The sequence below is a fragment of the Sorex fumeus genome, unplaced genomic scaffold (assembly GCF_029834395.1).
Source record: "Sorex fumeus unplaced genomic scaffold, SorFum_2.1 ptg000045l, whole genome shotgun sequence".
In the NCBI taxonomy this organism is placed as follows: domain Eukaryota; kingdom Metazoa; phylum Chordata; class Mammalia; order Eulipotyphla; family Soricidae; genus Sorex; species Sorex fumeus.
The window spans coordinates 13,339,558-13,358,714 of NW_026606102.1; the positions used below are offsets into that span (position 1 = coordinate 13,339,558).

General features: G+C 61.4%; 1 protein-coding gene across 1 annotated transcript; it reads right to left on the reverse strand.

The window, feature by feature from the left end:
* Positions 1-4,289: 4,289 nt before the first annotated feature.
* On the reverse strand, positions 4,290-17,382 carry MRPL37 (mitochondrial ribosomal protein L37). The gene is made up of 7 exons (XM_056122272.1): positions 17,002-17,382; positions 14,658-14,841; positions 14,457-14,572; positions 10,996-11,181; positions 8,730-8,887; positions 5,840-6,043; positions 4,290-4,449 (listed from the first exon to the last, which is right to left on the reverse strand). The coding sequence occupies exons 1-7, from the start codon at positions 17,345-17,347 to the stop codon at positions 4,354-4,356; spliced, it is 1,290 nt and encodes a 429-aa protein (XP_055978247.1). The 5' UTR covers positions 17,348-17,382; the 3' UTR covers positions 4,290-4,353.
* Positions 17,383-19,157: the final 1,775 nt, after the last annotated feature.

A 19,157-nucleotide genomic window follows, 5' to 3' on the forward strand; every position in this document is an offset into this window, starting at 1 on the left:
CAGCAGCTCGGCCCAGCTCCCAGGAGGGATCTGCCCGGGGCTGAGTGGAGCTGGGGCTTTGGGACTGGGCAGGGGGAGCAGGCAGGAAGCAGACATGCCAGCAGCCCGTCCCCAGGCTCACTGGCACCAGAGTCACCCAAGGGACTGAGTTGTGTCCCCCACTGCCTGCCTGCCCGCCTGGGCGCTGGATGCTCAGTCCCTCCCCACCCACCCCCCATACACGGTTACCTGCCTCCCCCCCCGCCCCAGCAGTGCTCTGCTCTCTCCTGCCTGCAATGAGGGGTGGTCCTGGACCCTTCCAATAAGTACCTGCCTTCATGGGTCAGGCAAAGGAGGACAGGGCTGCTTTTTTGCCAGGAGGGGGTGGGGAGCCCATGCAGGGAGGGAGACCCCGGGCAAAGCCCAAGGGGCAAGCTCAGGGCGAGCCTGCAAGTCAGGGAGTTCGGTGGGGGCAGGAGCCAGCCTTGGCGTTTGCATGGTGCCTGTGGCAGAGCGGAGGCTGGAGAGAGACCGCGCCAAGGATGGGCCCGGGGTTCTTGGGAAGAAGCCACCGAGCAGGGAGCAGGGGCGCGAGCAGCAGAGGGTGCTGCCCCTCAGCCCTGCAGGCTGCCCCCTACCCTCAGGGGTCCTCAGCACCTTCCTCCTCTCAGCCGCGCCCCCACTCGGCCTGTCTTACTGGCCACGGAAAAGTCAGCTTGTAAGGGCTGGAGCAGTAGTGCAGCAGGCAGCAGGATTGCTGGCCCGGGTTCGATCCCTCGCACCCCACAGCAGCACCAGGAGTAACCCCTGAGCATGGAAGATGTGCCCCCCCCCCCAAACCAAACACAATAGTAAATAAAATCTTTTTTTTTTAGAAGAATCCAATTTGCCTGGAGCTAGGTGTGAACTCTTGAGGGGCACAAGCCTCACAGGTGTCAGGCCCTGGGCAGGACCCCTCCCTCCAACACACACACCACCACCACCACACACACACACACACACACACACACACACACACACACACACTGCATAAGTGCAAACACTGCCCAGGGCCCAGGGCTCGCTGAGGCATGGCCAGGGGTCCTGTGTGCGGGCACCAGGCTGGTGCTCCTCTGCCTGCACCCCGCAGGTGTTCTGTGGAGGTTAGTCCCAGAGGGTTCTGGGTTAGTCACCCCTGTACCCCACCTTGCCACATGCTTCCCCCTGGGGTAGCAGAGAGGCATTTCAGTTTGGCGCCCGGAGGTTCTCTGGGGAGCATGTGGGGGTCCCAGCTCATGCCTCCTGTATGCAAAGTGTCCACTCAGCCCTTTGAACCACCCCACTGGATCCCAACCTTGTTCTACCATCACCCCAGCCACGCGGGGGCTCCCAGGTGAGGCTGCTTCTCTGCTTCTCTGAGGCGTGGGGCCGCCCCTGAGAGCACTGCTGTGGGGAGCCTCTGGTTCTACTCCACCCCCTTGGTGTGGTTCCACCCTGGAGGCCTGAGAAAGCAGCTGGCCCCCAGGATCCTTCCCCTGAGAAGGGCCTTTGTGGGAGCGGCCCTGGGCAAGGGCTCCAGCTCAGGGGCAAAGGGGACGGACCCCCAGGATTCCTCAGGTCTCAGCCGCTTACCCCGAGTCAGAGCTGGCACAGCCCTGTAAGCACTGCCGGGGGGTGAGGTCACTGGGGTCTGCAGGTGGGGCCCCCACCCCAGGTGCCCTGCTCAGAGCCAGCACATCTCCTCCCCCGACCGCCCCCTGGCCACTCCCCCAGGGCTCCCAGAGGCCCAGCATCCCTCCCTGGGGGCTGGGAAGACACTTCCTTGGTGCTGAGGCGCTGCCCATGGGACACTCAACAGCTTCTGTGAAGCTCCCAGCTGTGTAGTCTCCAGGGCACCCGCCCGTGCCCCTGCCCACCCAGGTCCCCTGCCCATATTCCTGCCCGCCGTGCCCCTGCCTGCCCCTGCCTCAGGGCTCTCAGGTGTACCCGTGCCCCCTCCCTCTCTGTCACCACCTCTACATGAGGGCCCTGGGGGAAGGGAGCACATGGGGGCAAGGTGCCCAGGCAGGGTGGGCATCCAGCGCCATATAGCAGACCCACGGGTCAGCCACATGCTGAGGGGTCTGGTCCCATCTCCAAGGAGGAAGTAGGAGACGCGGTCTAAGGCCTGAGGGACAGCAGTGCAGCCCCAGGAAGCCCCAATTTCTGAAAACCCCGGCCGGCCAAATCAGAGCCATAGTACCATGGGTAGTGTTTGCCTTGCACGTGGCTGACCCGGGTCCGATCCTCAGCACCCCATATGGTCCCCCAGCCCTCCAAGAGTGATCCGTGAGCACAGAGCCAAGAGTTAGGACCAACGGGGCTGGAGCAATAGCACAGCGGGGAGGGCGTTTGCCTGGCACGTGGCCGACCCGGGTTCAATTCCCAGCATCCCATATGGTCCCCCGAGCACCACCAGGAGTAATTCATGAGTTCAGAGGCAGGAGTATCTCCTGTGCTGAGGACCAACGCACGACACCCAGCCAAACCTTCAGCCCCACCTGCTTGAAGCCAACATGGCTGGTTCTGAGGGCAGCCACGAGGCTGAGCAGCTGGGCTAAGAGAAGCAAGTCGCCAGGAGAGGCCTGAGGAAGGTCCCAAGCACTTGAACATGAGCAGCGGTAAACAGCCTGCTGTCCCGAGAACAAGGCCAGGGCGGGCCCTCTGGAGCAAGCTGTGTCCACCCCTTCCACAGACTGGCCAGCTCCTGGCCCTGGACAGCAGAGGGTGAGGCAGGCAGCACAGGGCTTGGGGCACACCTTTTTCTCTGCAGGGGCCCTGAGGCAAAGCCCACAGGCCCCTCACTCGGCCGCTCAGAACCAAGGGCAGGAAAGGGCAGTGGGTGCCCAGGCCAGCCAGCAGGGCCAGCCTCGCTGAGGGGGGGCTGGCCCGGGACACACGGCTCCTTCCAGGGCCCCCTGTCCCGGGCGCACTTACTCCCGCAGGCCGCCCGGCTCTCCTCTTGCTGCTCCTGGCCTGGCCTCACCAGCCCTTGTCCAAGAATGACCGCGGCCTCCTGCCAGCTCCGAGCACGCCCACCTCGCTCTCTCCAAGTCTCTGACTCAGCAGTTCCATGGGGAGGTTTACCCGGTGCTGAGCTGGCGGGCTCACCCGCTGGCCACGGAGCAAGGACGCGGCACTGGCTAACGGGCAGGTTGTGCCCACCAGCAGGCAGCTGGGCCACTGCCCTGTAAGCAGGGCAACAGGAAGAGCATGTTCTCACAGACTGACGTGGAGCTTCGGGCCACACCCGTGAACCCAGGCCCCCAGTCCTGCCCAGAGCTACGCTGCAGGCACTCAGGGCCACCAGCAAGCCCGGTGACAGGAGCACCGGTCTCAGGGCGGCTCCTGCTGGTGCTTGGCTATGACCGGCCAGGGGCCCGCAGAGGCCTGGAAGCTCCCCTGGGAGCAGGGAGCCTGGAGCCAAGCCTGGTCTCTGCGGCCCAGTGCTGCCCCCTTGGCCTTTCCCAAGCTCACGCTGCACAGTGCTTCCTGCAGAGGCCAACATGCACGTGGAGTGGCCTGCGGCAGGGCCCGCACATAGCAGGGCATCCCAGGGACTGGCGATAGCACTGGAGACTAGCCGAGACAGGCAGGGACCTGGCATGGTCGGTGCCTGTTGCTGCAGCAGCCCGGATGCACTGGCCTGTGGCCAGGACACCAGAGGCGTCTGGGTGGGACATGTCCCCAGTCTAAGCTCTCCCCAAGAACGGGCAGAGTGCGCGCGCGCACACACACACACACACACAGAACACACACACACACACACACACACACACACACACACACACACTTCTTCGTCCCAAGTCTCAGAGGAGGAAAGTGAAACCCCGGGAGAAGATTCTCATCCAAAGTCACAACCTCACACCAAGCACCAGCTACACACACACACACACACACACACACACACACGTCTTCTCATCCAAAGTCACAACCTCACACCAAGCACCAGCTCCACACACACACACACACACACACACACACACACACACACACACACACGTCTTCTCATCCAAAGTCACAACTTCACACCAAGCACCAGCTACACACACACACACACACACACACACAACCCTGGGAGAAGATTCTCCTCCAAAGTCACAACCTCACACCAAGCCACAACCTCACACCAAGCACCAGCTACACACACACACACACACACACACACACACACACACACACACACACACGTCTTCGTCCCAAGTCTCAGAGGAGGACAGTGAAACCCCGGGAGAAGATTCTCATCCAAAGTCACAACCTCACACCAAGCACCAGCTCCGGGGTCCTGGAAGCATGGGAGGAGGCTTCTTTATTGCTCTACTGTCAGAGACCCCACCGGGCCCAGGATGCGGCTCCTCAGTGGGTGACATCGGGGCTCACAGCACCATGCAGGTACAGGGCTAGAAACTTCCTGAAGGTCTCTGGCTGGAAATCAACTGTCCCAACGGGTTCCTGGAAAGAAGACGACCCGTTAGACTGCGATGAGGTCTCAGGGCAGCAACTTTAAATGCCCACAAGAATGGAGACCAAGGGAGTGGGCACTGTGGGGGTCCTCAGAGACCAGGGGAGTGGGCACTGTGGGGGTCTTCCCAGACCAGGGGAGCGGGTGAGGTGGGGTCCTCCCAGACTGAGTGGGCGCGGTGGGGCCTGGCCGCAGAGGGCACAAAGCATCCAGGCACCCCCTGGCCAGTCTCCTGCTGCCCGGGCTCTGCTCCCCATGGCCCCTCACTTCTGCTGCCCCACCCCCTCCCCCACTCCCACCCCTAGTGGCCTGCTGCCCCTTTCACTCCTGGGACGGGGGTCCCTCCCTCTCGCCACGGCCCACAGCAGGCACCGTCTCTCTGGACTGGGCTGCATCCAGACTGAAGCCGCTCTGAGAAAGTGACCACGGAGGGTGGAGGCCTCCAGGGCAGCTGGGGAGGAAATGACTAACGCGCTGACCCAGGACGGGTGAATGAGGAAACGAATGAGAGTCTCCTGGGCAAGTCGAACGGGGGATGCAGAAGGCTTCAGAGACCAGCCGCGTCGGGGCCCAGGGAAAGCGGAAGGCGGGGGCCAGGCCTGCACTGGTGGGGACGGGCTTAGGCGGAGAGGAGGAGCCGCGGCCCCAACCAAGGCTGTCACGGGCCCTCACCCCAATCCTGCTGCCTTCTCAGGCTGAGCACTCTGACGTCCTACTGTGAACACTTTTTTGTGTTCCGGGCCACGCCCTGCAATGCTCAGGGCTTACCCCTGGCTTGGGGGAGCCTCCGGGTTGCCGGGGATCAAACCCAGGTCGGCCACAGGCAGGGCAAGCGCCCTCTCCGCGGGATAGGGCTGCGGCCCTGGACATTCCCATGAGAGCGGCCCACAGCAGGGAGGGGAGGCCTGGACGGTCAGCTGGGCCCGGTGGGGACCGTGACCAGACCACCACGCCACGCTCCGGCTTCATGGTGAGAAACGAATAAAGGAACAGCCACAGGCCCACCCTGGAGGTGCGTGGGGCACGATCTGCTGGAGAAAGGCCTGTCGGTGGGCAGTGACACTGCGTGGCCAGGCAGGGAAGGGGTGGGGGGCTACGGGAGCCCCGCCGTGCCCAGCACTTGATGAGGCTGGATGTGGGGTGCGGGATCACAGAGGGCCTCCCAGATGCCAGGACAGAGACAGGCAGGGGGGGAGGTGTGTGGGGGAGGGGGCAGGGAGGGATGGCTGTGGGCGCCGAAGGGAGCTGGCGGGGGTTTGGAGCCAGCACGCCAGGGAGAAGGGGTGATGGGGGCGACGGGCAGCGGCCCTGGGCACCGATCCCCAGGCCAGCGCGGCTCCGGGTGCCGAGTCCACCAAAGGCCAGGGAGGCGGCACTCACCACAACCACCTTCTTCCGGATCACCGGGCGACACCAGAAGTGCTGGTAGAGGAGCTGGTCCGAGTCCAGCCACACCAGGTTCTTGACGCCCTCCTCGGAGGCCAGATCCGTCGTGTTCAGCTGCAGGACCAGGAACTGGAAGACGCGCCCGTCAGTGCCCACGCTCTGCACCACCACCGGCTGCTCCAAAACCCTGGCGTCAGGCTGCGGGGAAGCGGACGGGGGGGGAGGGGGTCAGAGCAGGAGCCAAGGCCCGGCCCCAGGCTGAGTACCAGTCCGCCTGAGAGCAAACGGCAACTCGAGAGGGGCGCCCACCAGGCACGTGCAAGGCTCTGGGCTCCATCTCTGGTAACAAGAGGCCCCTGGGCACCATCACGGGAAGGGCACTGCCGGCCATGAACACACTCTGCCAGGAGAGGCTCTGAGCCTCCCGCACGGCCAGCTGTGGTCCCCACAGTGTCGACCAATCCACTGTCATCCACTGTTCTCACCATGGGATAGGCCTGCTCCCTTCACCCGCCTGGGCGGTGGCTCTGGACCCTGAGAGCCAACTGCCACGGTGCCAGTGCAAGAAAACCCCCCACAGTCATGGCGCCGAGAGAGTCTATGAGTCAGGCGTCCCATCCTGTCGGACAGCGGAGGGTGCAGGAATCAAGCATCCCGTCCCGTCTGACAGCAGAGGCAGCAGACAGGCTGAGTCTGTGGCAAGGACGTGTCTCGGGGCCCACAAAGCTGATGGGAAGCCCGCCTGTCTTGCTCCTCAGGGCTGGCACCTGGTGCCATTGGTCTCCAACGGAGGCCTGACCGGGTCAAAGGTTTGCGCTGAAGCGTCCCCTAAAGTGGTGGCAGGATCAGGGCTTCACAGGGTAGCACTCCTGTGCTTACTGGGTGACATCTAGCAGTCCTGGTGGGTACCAGGGCAATGCCCTTCCCCGTCTCCCCAGGTGCCCTCAGCCCAGTGGCGCAGTGCCATCAGACAGGACGGCTTCACTGTTCCCTCAGTCGCGCCACCAGACCCGGCCACCCTCCACCCGCTCACACCCAGCGCTCACACCCGTCCCCAGGGCCGCGCCCGCGTCTCTCCCAACAGCATCCCCGTGCGACCGAGAACCCCACCGCTCCCGGGCCACCCGCAGCGGGTGGGGCAGCCCGATGGTGACAAAGACGCCACCAGCAGGCCCGCAACGCTGAGCCCCCGACTCCAAGGTGCAGCCGGCCTCTGCCCCCGGACGGAGTCTGAGGTGAGGAGCGAGGCGGCCCCGGGTGCGGCCACGCGGGATGGCTGGCCTCAGACACACCTGCTCTCGGCGGCACGAGAAATAAATAAAGAGAAAAGTACCTCTAAGCGTTCGCTGAGAATTCCGTATTGACTCTTATCTCTCTCTGCAGATCAATAAAACTGCAGGTAGTACATAAATTTCTCAGCAATTTTACCTTTTACACAGAGACTCTTCCCATAATTGCTCAACTTCACATCCCCAGGAATAATCTGGACCCGGAGGGGCAGGGACGCTCTCCTTCCCCCCCAACTGGGTGGCAATTAGAGGCAGAGCCTCCCTGGGCGTTACTGCCAAGAGCTGGCACAGAAGCGCCAATGAGCCTTCAGGCTCGGGGCCTGGCATGCGACTCTCTCTGCCCAGAGTGGGGAGCAGGGCTGCCAGGGACCTGGGCTCCCTCTGCTGCTCCCCCACCCACCCGCGATTCGACCCCGGCCCTCAGAGTCGTCAGGGACAGAGACGGACAGGAAGGCAGGTCACAGCGGTGCTGGCTTTGGACAAGTCACCTGTCTACCCTGAGCCTGGGCATCTCCACCAGTGAGATGAAGCGAACAGAACCTGCCGCGACGCAGGGACTCTACCGGGATTCACCACGTCAGCGTCAGGCTTGCCCGCCCCAGCTCGCAGCAACACCTGGACGCTTCCTGGCACAGGAAGACATGACCTCTCCCTGAACATCTGGGTCCTCCCCATCCCCAATGTGAGTGCTCCGCCTCCCCAGCCAGGGTGAGTGCTCCCTTTCCCCAGATGGGGAGTGCGTGCCCACTCCCCATCCTCCAGTGTGAGTGCTCCCTCCTCCTTCCCAGGGGGTGTGAGTGCTCCCTCTCCCCACACAGGGTGCTTGCGCCCCCTCCCTGGGACAGCCCCCGCCCTGCCCGCAGAAGGGAACATTCTGCATCATCCTCCAGGAGGCCATTGGCTCTCAGGGACCTTGCGGCAGGCAGGGTTCTCAGAACCCTCCACCTCTGGCCCACCCCCAAGCATACAAGAGGCTGGTGCTCCCACACCAACAACCTCCAGAGCCTCTGCTCCCAGGCCTTCAATTTCTCTTTCTTTCTTTCTTCCTTCCTTCCTTCCTTCCTTTTTTTTTGGGGGGGGGAGGTCACTCGAGTGCTCAGGGGCCACTGGGGTCACACCCAGTGCTGAGGGGAGGGCAGATGGTGTGGGACCGGATGTGGACCCCAACCGTGCAAGCAAGCCCACACATTGCCCGCCTGCGCTCCTCCAGCCTGGAGAGTTCTGACCCTCCGACACACGGCACCGTCTGGTCCCAGGGCAGGCTCTGTGGCCGAGGGCTCCCGGCAACCACCTAACAGAGCCACGGGGTCCACGGGGTCCTGCCTCCGTCCAGGTTTCATTTCCTCCGCCTGCCCCGTGGGGTCTACCGTGACAGAGCAGGGGCAGCTGTGGAACAGAATGACAGTCCCGGGCCCGCGGGTGGCACACCTGTCCCCACGCAGAGCTGGGAGAGGCTCAGCCCCCACCAGGACACAGATGGCGCAGACCGCAATGAACGCCGAGGGGGGAACGGTGACCCCCACGGGAGGGGCTGTTAGTCCATCTCCGTGAGGCGGGAGAAGGCGGGAGACCCCCACGCCAAGCTACTCACGTACCCCGTAGCGGAGCCGGGCCTGCACCAGGGCACTGCCAAAGGCAAACAGGATCATCTTGGCCCGCAGCTGGTCTGGCTGAAAGCGCCGTGGCCGGACGTTGGCATTCTCCAGGAAGTACAGCGTGTGCGGATGCGGGTAAGGATAACCCTCCCGGAATCCTGCGGGGCACACAAGAGGTGGCGCGGGCTGCAGAGGGCGAACCAGCCAGCCCTGAGGCCTCGGGTCAGTCTCCTTCACTCGGTGCAGGGGCCAGAGACGCAGCGATGTCGGGCTCTGTGGTGGCAGCGCAGGGGAGGGCACACGGCAGCAGCCCGGCCCGGCAACCCTGGCCAGGAGCTGGGAGCGACATTTCTCCCGCAGCCCCACCACGCCCACTCACCCGCAGGCCCGACGGAGACCCCAGGGACAGAGCCGGGAGAACCACAGTCTGGACCCTGCCAGCCCCCACGGGCAGTTCCTGCCCGCTGGCCGACCCAGCCCCTCTCTCTTACATTCACGACAAGGATAACTCAAAATCCAGAGTTATTATCTAGTTTGGTTACAGTCTGGGAGGCCTGGGGTCACGTCAACCAAACTGGCAGATCCCCACAAGGGCCTGCAGCTGTGGGGTTCCACCCGGCACCCAGCATCAGCTCTCAGGAGGGCCATGCCAGGTGGGTACCTTCTTGGCCACCACCAGGGTCCTGAGATCTTTTTTTTTGCTCTCTGGACCACACCTGGCGGTACTCAGAGGTAACTCCTGGCTCTGCACTCAGGAATTACTCCTGGTGGTGCTCGGGGAACCATATGGTTGCTGGGGATTAAACCCGGGTTGGCCAAGTGCAAGGCAAACGCCCTACCCACTGTACTATCACTCCGGCCCCTTGTGGTTATTATTTTTAAAAGAAATACGATAGCCCAGCAGGTAGGGCGTTTGCACTCAGCTGACCTGGCCGACCTGGGTTCGATTCCTCTGCCCCTCTCAGAGAGTCTGGCAAGCTACCGAGAGTATCTTGCCCACATGGCAAAGCCTGGTAAGCTATCCATGACGTATTCAATATGCCAAACACAGTAACAACAAGTCTCACAACGGAGATGTTACTGGGCCCGCTCGAGCAAATCAATGAACAACGGGAGGACAGTGCAGGGCTACTGTATCGGGGCCTCAGTGATGGTACAACAGGCAGAGTGCTTACTTTGCATATGACCAACCCGGGCTCAATCCCCGGCACCCAATAAGGTTCCCCGAGCCCCACCAGGGGTGATCCCTGAGCACAGAGTCAAGGGTAAGCCCTGAGCACCAGCGGGTACGGCCCAGAAAGCATGGGGTGAGCAAAGATGAGATAGGTCCGGGGGGAGGGAGAAGATGAGGATGAGGCCCGAGGGAGGAGCCCGGTCAGACAGGTGGGCTCCTGGGACAAACACAGGGTCCGGCTCCACCCACCAGGACAGGAAGGCGGGCAGGGGAGGTGTGGGATCAGGTCTGTGCTCCGGAAGCCTGCCAGGACAGGCGGCCAGCCGGGAGGAGGCCACGGCCACAGGCTGCGGAGACCTGGGCCGCAGCTGTGAGACAGGCCCATGGCGACACCCATGGTAACGAAGTGGACAGCAGGGTCAGTGGGTGGTCAAGGCTGACACCTGAGTTTCGGTCTGGCGAGGAGGCTGGGGCCCGGTTTGGCGGGGCCTGAACAGCACCCTTGCCAGTCTGAGGGCAGCCTCAGTCCTAGAAGGAGCGGCCAGTTTCCAGGGTGCACGGAAAGGAGGCAGCTTTCAAAGGGCCTGTGAGTGGGAGAGAACGCTGAGTGCAAGGTCAAAGCCCGCCCAAGACGGCCGGAGAGAGGGACACCTGCCTTGCACATGGCCAACCGGGTCCCCAGCATCCCATATGGGCCCCAAAGCATCGCCAGGAGTAATTCCTGAGCACAGAGCCAGGAGAAAGCCCTAAGCAACACCGGGTGGGACCCGAACCTCCTTTCCCCCAAAAAGACCACCATCACAACTCTGACAGAGGCCAGGCAGATGGCTCAAAAGGCAGCCCTGGGTGTGAGCCCCAGTGTCGCTGGGAGTGGCCCCAAGTCCCTCCAGGTTTAGATGTCCCCCATAGCAGTTACTTCTGGTTACTGAGAGCGGTCGGCCTGAGGCAATCACAGTGTCTCCCCGAGTCTGCTCCTGACCCGGAACACGGGGGTTAACCATCTCTGGCTCCGGGGGCTGCTGCAGGCACCCCCGAGCCGGGGAAGGACCAGCCCAGGGGAAGGTCCAGCTGCCCTCCACAGCCAGTCCTCACCTGCGTCATCCGTCACGTCGTAGAGGTTGCACTCCTGAAGGCCGATGGTGGGAGAGATGGGGTAGAAGGTCTCGAGAACATGATTCTTAGTAGCTTCGACCTCTTCCCTAGAGGCGACGGGGGGCAGGGGGTCCTTGGCATACAGTCGGGCGCCGCTGGTCCCGTGGACCTGGAGGAGAATCGACTCTGGAGGGGAAGAAACGCCATCAGTCCCGCCCGGTCTGAGCCTTTGCCAGCAGAGCTGAAACGCAGAGGCTCTCAGACCCATTTGGACCTTCAACCCCTTTCCGGGGCGGGGGTGGGGGAAATCCACCTCCTTTAAGTGAACACGCAGAAAGCTGCCCTGAGTTGCACCGTGACTACCACGGGCCCCTGGATAGCTGAGCACCCACCCTGGGGAGCGCTGGTCTAAAGCCTGCGCCCGGCCACGTTTCCCAAGCCCGCCCAGTCACACTGCAGAAACCCACCTGGGGAGAAGTGCTAAACCTGATGCTCTCACCAGAGTACCTTGCAACACCCCCCCTCCCCGCCTGTGCCCCTTGTCCAAGACTCCGAGGACTGCTGGCCTCTGTGGGTCCACGGCTCAAACTGGGGACCAGAGACAAGACTCTTCTCTGCTCTCAACATGCTCACGGGATGGGGAAGCCGCCCTTGGGGAGACGATGGGGGGGGTCAGTCTCCCAACAAGGTGCGAGGGCCAGGCTTGGCCCACTCACATCTGGGACCTGAAGTCCCCCGGGAAGGCTGTCCTGGGCACCCCGGGGGCACCTGGCAGCACTCCCAGCCTCAGCTCACCAGATGCCAAGGGAGTTTCTGCCCCCGCCCAACCCTGGCTCCAGTCAGGGCAACCCGAACATCTCCAGACATCACCCAGGATCTCCCGACAGCCAATGAACGGGTGAGGGTCTGCTGGGCAGAGAAGGGAGAGGCCAACATTCCTGACCAGGGGAGGTGGCAGGCCCGGGAGGCAGCTCAGAGCACGTGCCCCCTGGCACTGCGCAGTCCCCTAAGCACCCAAAACCTGACAAACTCAAGGAGGAATGCCAGAAACTCACAATGAAACTCGGAACTGAGCATCTCACTGCAGAGATGCCTCCAGACCTTGCAGCAGGCGATTTTACCAGGGTACCTCAGAGGAGAACAGGTATTGCCCCTCCACCTGCCCCTTAGGAATCCCGGTAGCCACGAACTTCCAGAGCCCAATAAAAAACCCAGGTACGCGGGACCAGTGACTCCGAACTCCAGGCCTCGAAGAGCTGGGAACAGGGTGCCCCTCACCATCTCCCTGCCCCTATGGGGTCCTGGCTGTCACGCCCACCAACTGCCTCCGGGTGCCACTTAAGCGCCTTAACAGCCTCGATCCAGAGATTCATTTATCTAGAACCCAAGCAGCTCGCTGCAGAGATACCTCCAGACCCTAATTATTTAAAACTTTAGAATTCCAAGAGCGCACAGCCACCAGATATCTCATGCTATTCATGACAGGCAATACAAGATAAATTATCCAACACCTGCCTGTGGGGCAGGCTTGCATGGTGGTGGGGAAATTCGAAATAATGGTGGTGGGGAGGTGCGATGGTGGTGGGATTGGTAATTGAAATATTGAATGTAATAAACTACTGCGAACAAATTTATGAAAATAAAATTAAAAAAAAAAAAAGGCAGGAATGCCACCTGCAATGGCCCAGCAGGGCCGACTCCAGGGAAACACCCGCCAGTGACAGGTGTCCGGAGGAAGGAGGGAGGGACAGACAGTGACTCCTGAGGCAGGCAGCCGGGTAGGCCAGACCCTGGAGGCCACTGCACTCCTATCAGCAAGTCCAGCCCCCAGAGAAGCAGCGTGTGCGGGAACAGGCGGGCACTGACCGGCACTGACCGCAGCAGGCTTGGACAATCTCCCCAGGCGGGATAAGCTGCAGAGGTGGTGGGGAGCTGGCCAGGGACTGGGCCGATGAGCCTGTAATGACGGGCGCACCCCCAACACTGGCCCTGAGTCATCCCACCCTTCCCCTGCGGTGTGAAAGGGCGACACTGTTGTTGGGGGCACACCTTTCTCTGTGCTGACGCCCCGCGCCCCAGCGCCCCACATCAGCCTGCCTGTGCTTCGTCGTGGCTGGTTGTGAGGATGGGCATGCCCGGCCGTCGGCTAACGTGGGATTCTCACCCCCACAGCCTCCACCAACGGCACCCAAAGGGGGGGGGTCTCAGTCCAAGGTGAGTCTTGACGGGTCGAGCAGTCCTTTATTAATAAGGTCCAATGACTCGTCATGGGGCTGGGAAGTCCACACTCAAGGGGCGGCAGGACAAACATGACCACAACGTCCTGACCACCCCCAAGGGTTCCACGATGCCCCAAGGTGCCCCCAGGGAAATCCCACGTTCCCCAACTCCCCTCCAGAAATACTCGGGCATCGGCACTCATTCACCCGTGACCATCCCCGAGCTGAGTCAGTGCTGCCACCCGCGGAGCCCCTTAGTTCTGGGGACCAAGACAGAACAGCGGCTCGGAATCACACGAGCGCGACAGGCCCTGGGACAGGAACTGGCCAGAGAGCGCGCGGCCGGCCTGTGGTCAGGGAGGAGGCACCCGAGCGGAGTCTCCTGAGGAGCACGAGGAGTGCAGAGGAGAGCAGCCCAGACAGAGCCACAGCACGCGCAAAGGCCTATGGGTAGAAAAGCTCGGGCCCCCCACTCCCCGGTTGAAAAAAAAACCCAAAAGCCAAAAACCTGCCAGTGGCTAAAGGGAAGGCAGGGCAGGAGGGGAGACCAGGAAGCTGAGGGGGGCCAGAGCACAGGGGCGTGGGCTGCCCTCACACAGGTTCGGCTCTCGGAGCCAGAGGACAGCAGGAAGGGAGCGGTGAGGGGACGGGCTCTTTAGAAGAGAACCTCGGCAGCCGTGTGGGGACGGATCTGGAGGAGAAGAGCACAGCGGGGAGGGCGCTTGCCTTGCACCAAGCTGACCTGGGTTCGATCCCCAGCATCCGCGTGGTACCTTGAGTCCCTGGGTACAGAGCCGGCAGTAAGCCCTGAGGACTGCTGGGTATGGGCCAAAATCAGAAAGAGAGAGGCAAGGAGGATGGGAAGGGGGAGGGGGAGGGGGAGAGGGGAGAGAGAGGGGAGATGAGGGAGGGGAGAGGAAGAGAGAGAGGAAGAGAGGGAGAGAGGAGAAAGCATCCACGGGCACCCACAACCAAACCCGAGTTCAGTGCAGGCAGAGGGTGCTGGTGCTTCCTCGCTTCCTTCTCGTCGCCTCTGGGGCACTTGTAAGCATCAACACATCGGGGTGCGTGGACAATCTTGGCCAGCAGCGCCTTAAGAACAGGCAGGGCGCTGGGGAATGAGGCCCGGGTGTGTCCAAGGACTGGGCTCATGAAGGACCGGAGGGAGAAGAAATGCGACCTGGCGGAAGGAATGAGTTGAAGTTGGGAGAAGAGACTTTCTGGAAACATTCGATGACCAACCTCGACTCCAGGTGGCGGACAGGGAGGAGTTCTGGGCGAAGACGCGCCTGGCCAGCGGAGGGTGCTTGAGAATCTGTGACTTACACAGCTGGATCAGACTGTCCACGAGGACAGGGCTGGGGGCACAGAAGAGGAGACAGGGTGAGCGACACACAGCAGCTGAGCGGGCCCCGGGGTGACCCTGACGCAGGAGAGACTCACCAGTAGGACTTCCTCTTGGGGATGTCCTCGGTGGAGTGCCAGAGGCGCGCGTGGGAGATGGCGTTGAGGACACGCTCGTCTTGGTCCTCGAGGTGGTTCCTGGGGTCGCCTGCGAGGCTCAGCACTTTCTCAGGGAGGCCTTCGATCAACTTGGCTTTGGTTAGCCACAGGGCCTGCTTGACACCTGCGGGGCCGTTCACAGGAAAAACAACTCAGGAAGAGGTGCTCAAGCCTGCTGGGGAGGCCGCCTCGACCAAGCAATGGGGTCTCCGCTCTGTGACATCTGCAGAGTCAGAGCCGAGAGCCAAGCGGGGCAGAGCCCAGCTCAACTGCAGGAGAGGCCTTCTTCCTCAGGGCCACCAGCTGCCCAGAGAGCTAGTGCACACCAAAGGAGCATTCAAACAGCCACCTGGGCAGCTGCATCTGGCAGCTAAGGGTCCGTCTTACTGCCCATGGGATCCAGCAGGAAGCCCTGGACAGAGACTGGGTCAACAGATGCCAACCAGCCAGAACCTAGATCCTGGACAAGAGAGATAGGCCGGGGGTGGGGGTGGGGGGTTAAGGCACTTGCCTACATGCGGTTCAACTCCCAATAAGGCATGCGGGCTTCTGAGCACCTCCAGAAGTGATCCCTGACCACAGACAGGAGCAAGTCCTGAGTACCACCAGGTGTGGCCAACAAAACAAAAGCCAAGAAAAAGAAAACAAAACCCAAAACCTAGATCACTGCTATTTTTTTTTAAATTTTTATTAGTGAAACACCATGAGGTACAGTTGTAAACTTACAAATTTCTGTGCTTGGGTTTAAGTTATACAATGATCGAGTACCCATCCCTCCACCAGTGCCCATTCTCCACCACCAATGATCCCAGTATCCCTCCCACCCCCCATCCCCCATCCCACGCTGCCTCTGTGGCAGGGCATTCCCTTTTGTTCTCTCTCTCCTTTTGGGTCCTGTGGTTGGCAAAAGAGGCATTGAGTGGCAATCATGTTCGATCTATAGTCTACTTTCAGCATGCATCTCCCACCCTGGACAGTAGATCACTGCTATTAACCGGCACCTCCACCAGACAGATCTCGTGTGTAAGGTGTGGGTCCCTGGGTCAGAGCTGGCTTAGGCTTTCAGTAGTAATTTACTTCAGCTCTTTTAGTAAAAGGTAAAAGGTAAAGGCCCTCCCGTTGATCGTCGATCTGCTCGAGCGGGCCCAGTAACGTCTCCATTGGAGACTTTGTTGTTACTGTGTCTGGCATATCGAATACTCTCGGTAGCTTGCCGGGCTCTCCGAGAGGGGCGGAGGAATCGAACTCGGGTCGGCCATGTTGGCCGCTTGTAAGGCAAACGCCCTACCCGCTGTGCTATAGCTTCAGCCCTTTTAGTAGGATGGACTAATTCCTAGTTCCACTTTCCGCCAAACCCCGCGCGTCCTTAAGGGAAAAGCGGGCACAGCTAGCCGCCGCTCCCGAAGCCCGTAGTCACTTCTCTCAGTGACTGCTTCGGCTGGCCAGAGGGTTGGGGTCTGCTCTGGCTGGCAAGCCAGGTGGCATCCCAACCGGAAAACACCCTTGACACAGACACAGATCCTCCTCTGAAAGCCATGAGGGAGACTCGTTTGTTCAAGGCTCACAGACATCAGCAAGACAATGATTTAGAAACGTAACTTGGTGCAGCAGAAAAGCACTTAGACTGGGAGGGGCGGAAATCTGAGTTCTGCCTGGACCTTAAATCTGAAAGTGGATAAAACTATGGCTTATGATTCACTGGTATCCGGAACATGCCCAACAGGCTCATCGCCACTGCAGGCTTGGGTTCCAGACAACAGCAGAAGAAAAAAGAAAAAAAAAAGTGGCAATCAATCAAGCACATCCCAGGTTGTGTTGGTGTCCCAGGGCAAACGGATGTTTTCGTATGTCTACTTGCGTCCTTAAGGGAAAAGCGGGCACAGCTAGCCGCCGCTCCCGAAGCCCGTGGTCACTTCTCTCAGTGACTGCTTCGGCTGGCCAGAGGGTTGGGGGCTGCTCTGGCTGGCAAGCCAGGTGGCATCCCCGCCGGAAAACACCCTTAACTGTGCAGTAGCCTGACGCCTGAAAATGCGATTGCCCGGCGGAGCCAAGGCTTCTGTGATGGACCGCATGCTTTGCAAGCAGGACCCTGCCCACCGGGGAGCAACCCGAGCACGGAGCTGGGAGTCTGCCCTGAGCACTTTGGGGGGTGCATGGGGGGTGCAGCCCAAGAAACAAGGAAGTCAAAGCTGCTTCTTCCCCTTGCAAAAACAAGGTTCCCCTACGGACCAGGGGGCCCCCGGGGACCCCCACCCCCACCCCGCCCCGCCCCGCCGCGGCTCACCCTCCAGGAGGCGGCAGCGCTGGTGGAAGAGGTGGCACGGGCGCTCCCGGTACAGCGGGTGCTCGCGCGCCGGCGGCGGGCGGCGGAAGCGCGGGTGCTCCCAGCCCGGCTCCCAGCGCGGGAAGCGCGGCCGCGCCAGCCCCGGCACCACGTGCAGGCGCCCCGCGTACGTGATGGGCTCCAGCCCCGGGATCTCGTACACGCGCTCCAGGGGCGCGGGCGGGGGCTTCCGCGTCGAGCGCACGCCCCACTCGTACGCGCCGCGGCTCGGGGCCTCCGCGCCCCCGAGGGCCGCCCGCCCGGGCCGGACCAGAGCCCTCCGGCCGGGCCCCGACGCCAGAGCCATGGCGACCCCGCCGCCCCGGGACCGCCACCTGGGCGCCGCCATCTTGCCGCGCGCAAGGCCTGCCGGGAGCGACGGGGGCGGGGCTCCGGAGCGGGCCGGGCGAGTGGCGGCCACTCTGACCAATCGCTGGCCGGAGTTCCTCGTCTTGCCCCACCCCCCGGCCGCGTTCGGGTTCTCATAGGCGGGGCCGCCTCTGGGGGCGGAACCCGGAGGAGCCTCTGCTGAGGGCTCGGTCGCCCGTGTAGGTGAGTAGTGCCAGGGGGCCGGGGTGAACCAGGGCAAGAGGCCCAGCGCTTCCGGTTCCAGTTCGGTGCCCTGTCCAGTGCTTATGAGCAGTTGGACGGGGCACCTCCCCTTGCGCCCGTGTGTCCCTGGCTTAGTAAAAGTAGAGATAGAAGTGTGCATGGCAGGGGGCCGGAAAGACAGTACAGTGGGTAGGGCCCTTGCCTTGCTCCTGGCCAGCTGGGTTTGGGCCTTGGCACCCCATCTGGTCCCCAAGGCCCGCCAGGAGTGATTCCTGAGCACAGAGCCAGGAGTAAGCCCTGAGCACCGCCGAGTGTGGCTTTCAAATCAGAAAACCAAAAAAGAAATTTATTGAAAATAAATGAATCGGAGTTTTGAAACTGGTGGTGAAAGGAGATAGTAGAGTGTGTACTTTGCATGCAGGATCCCTGCCAAGTTTATTCCTTGCCTGACCTTGCAGGAGGGCTCCCGAGCACTGCTGGACGCTGGAGCCCTGAGTTGGGAGGGAAATATCCCCCAGCACTGCTGGATGTGAATAGGAAGCCAAAATAACAATGATAATAACAATGATAATAATAGGTAAATAAAACTCATGACTCACATGGCTAATTTCTGCGACTCTTCCTGGGGCAGCTGTCCACAGTTCACAGCTTTCTCTCTCTCTCTCTCTCTCTCTCTCTCTCTCTCTCTCTCTCTCTCTCCGGGCTGAGGGGTTTTGGGTCACACTTTTGGTGCCAGACTGGGGCTCAAGGGACCATATGCATTGCCAGGGATAGAACCCTGGGGTCAACCACATGCAAGGCACGTGCCCTACCCACTGTACTATCTCTCTGGCCCCAGAGCTCTTTTTCTCTCACACCATCTCACAAAACCCTGAGGAGTAAGAAGCTGGCATAAAGAGGGGACTAGATTCCTTTCCCGTGTGATACGTCCTGGTCTTTAGCACACAGTAAACACAGGTTAAAGTGATAAAATACCATGCTAGGTGCAAACTTAACGGACCATCCTATTTGCCTCTGCTGTATCCTAGCCCTTAGCCATGTGCCTTGCTCCCAGACCTTATTTTTAAACTGAACGTGCATGTGTCACTTTCCAGAGCAATCTGTATGCCAGACCTATGCTAACAGTAGAATATTGAAAGAATAGGATGCCTTTCCCACAAAGGGGCCCGAGTCCACCAGAGCGTCCTGATGTTGTGAAGCTCATGAGCTGTAGAATCAGGTCTTCCTGCAGTAAAAAGAAGAATTGCATGCAGAGTGACTGCCCTTCTCAACCCTACCATTGCAGGTGGCACAGGACTTTGCCAGGGAGCGCTGCGGGCCCTGGTGGGAGGCATGCATCCACATCTTGAGGCTGAGGGGAGCTGGTCCTGGTTGCTGCGTGGGCGACCGGTGTGGCCGGAGCGGGTGGCAGTGTGCTGATGGATGGAAGGAGGGACTAGACGCTCAGCCTTTGGGCCATGAGACGTTCCCACGTCTCGGGGCCTGGGAAGCAAGGGACCACCTGAGTTTCCTGCAAGTCTCCCTGCCTTCCTGCATTTGGGTGCCCCTCTGCTCTCCCGCACCCT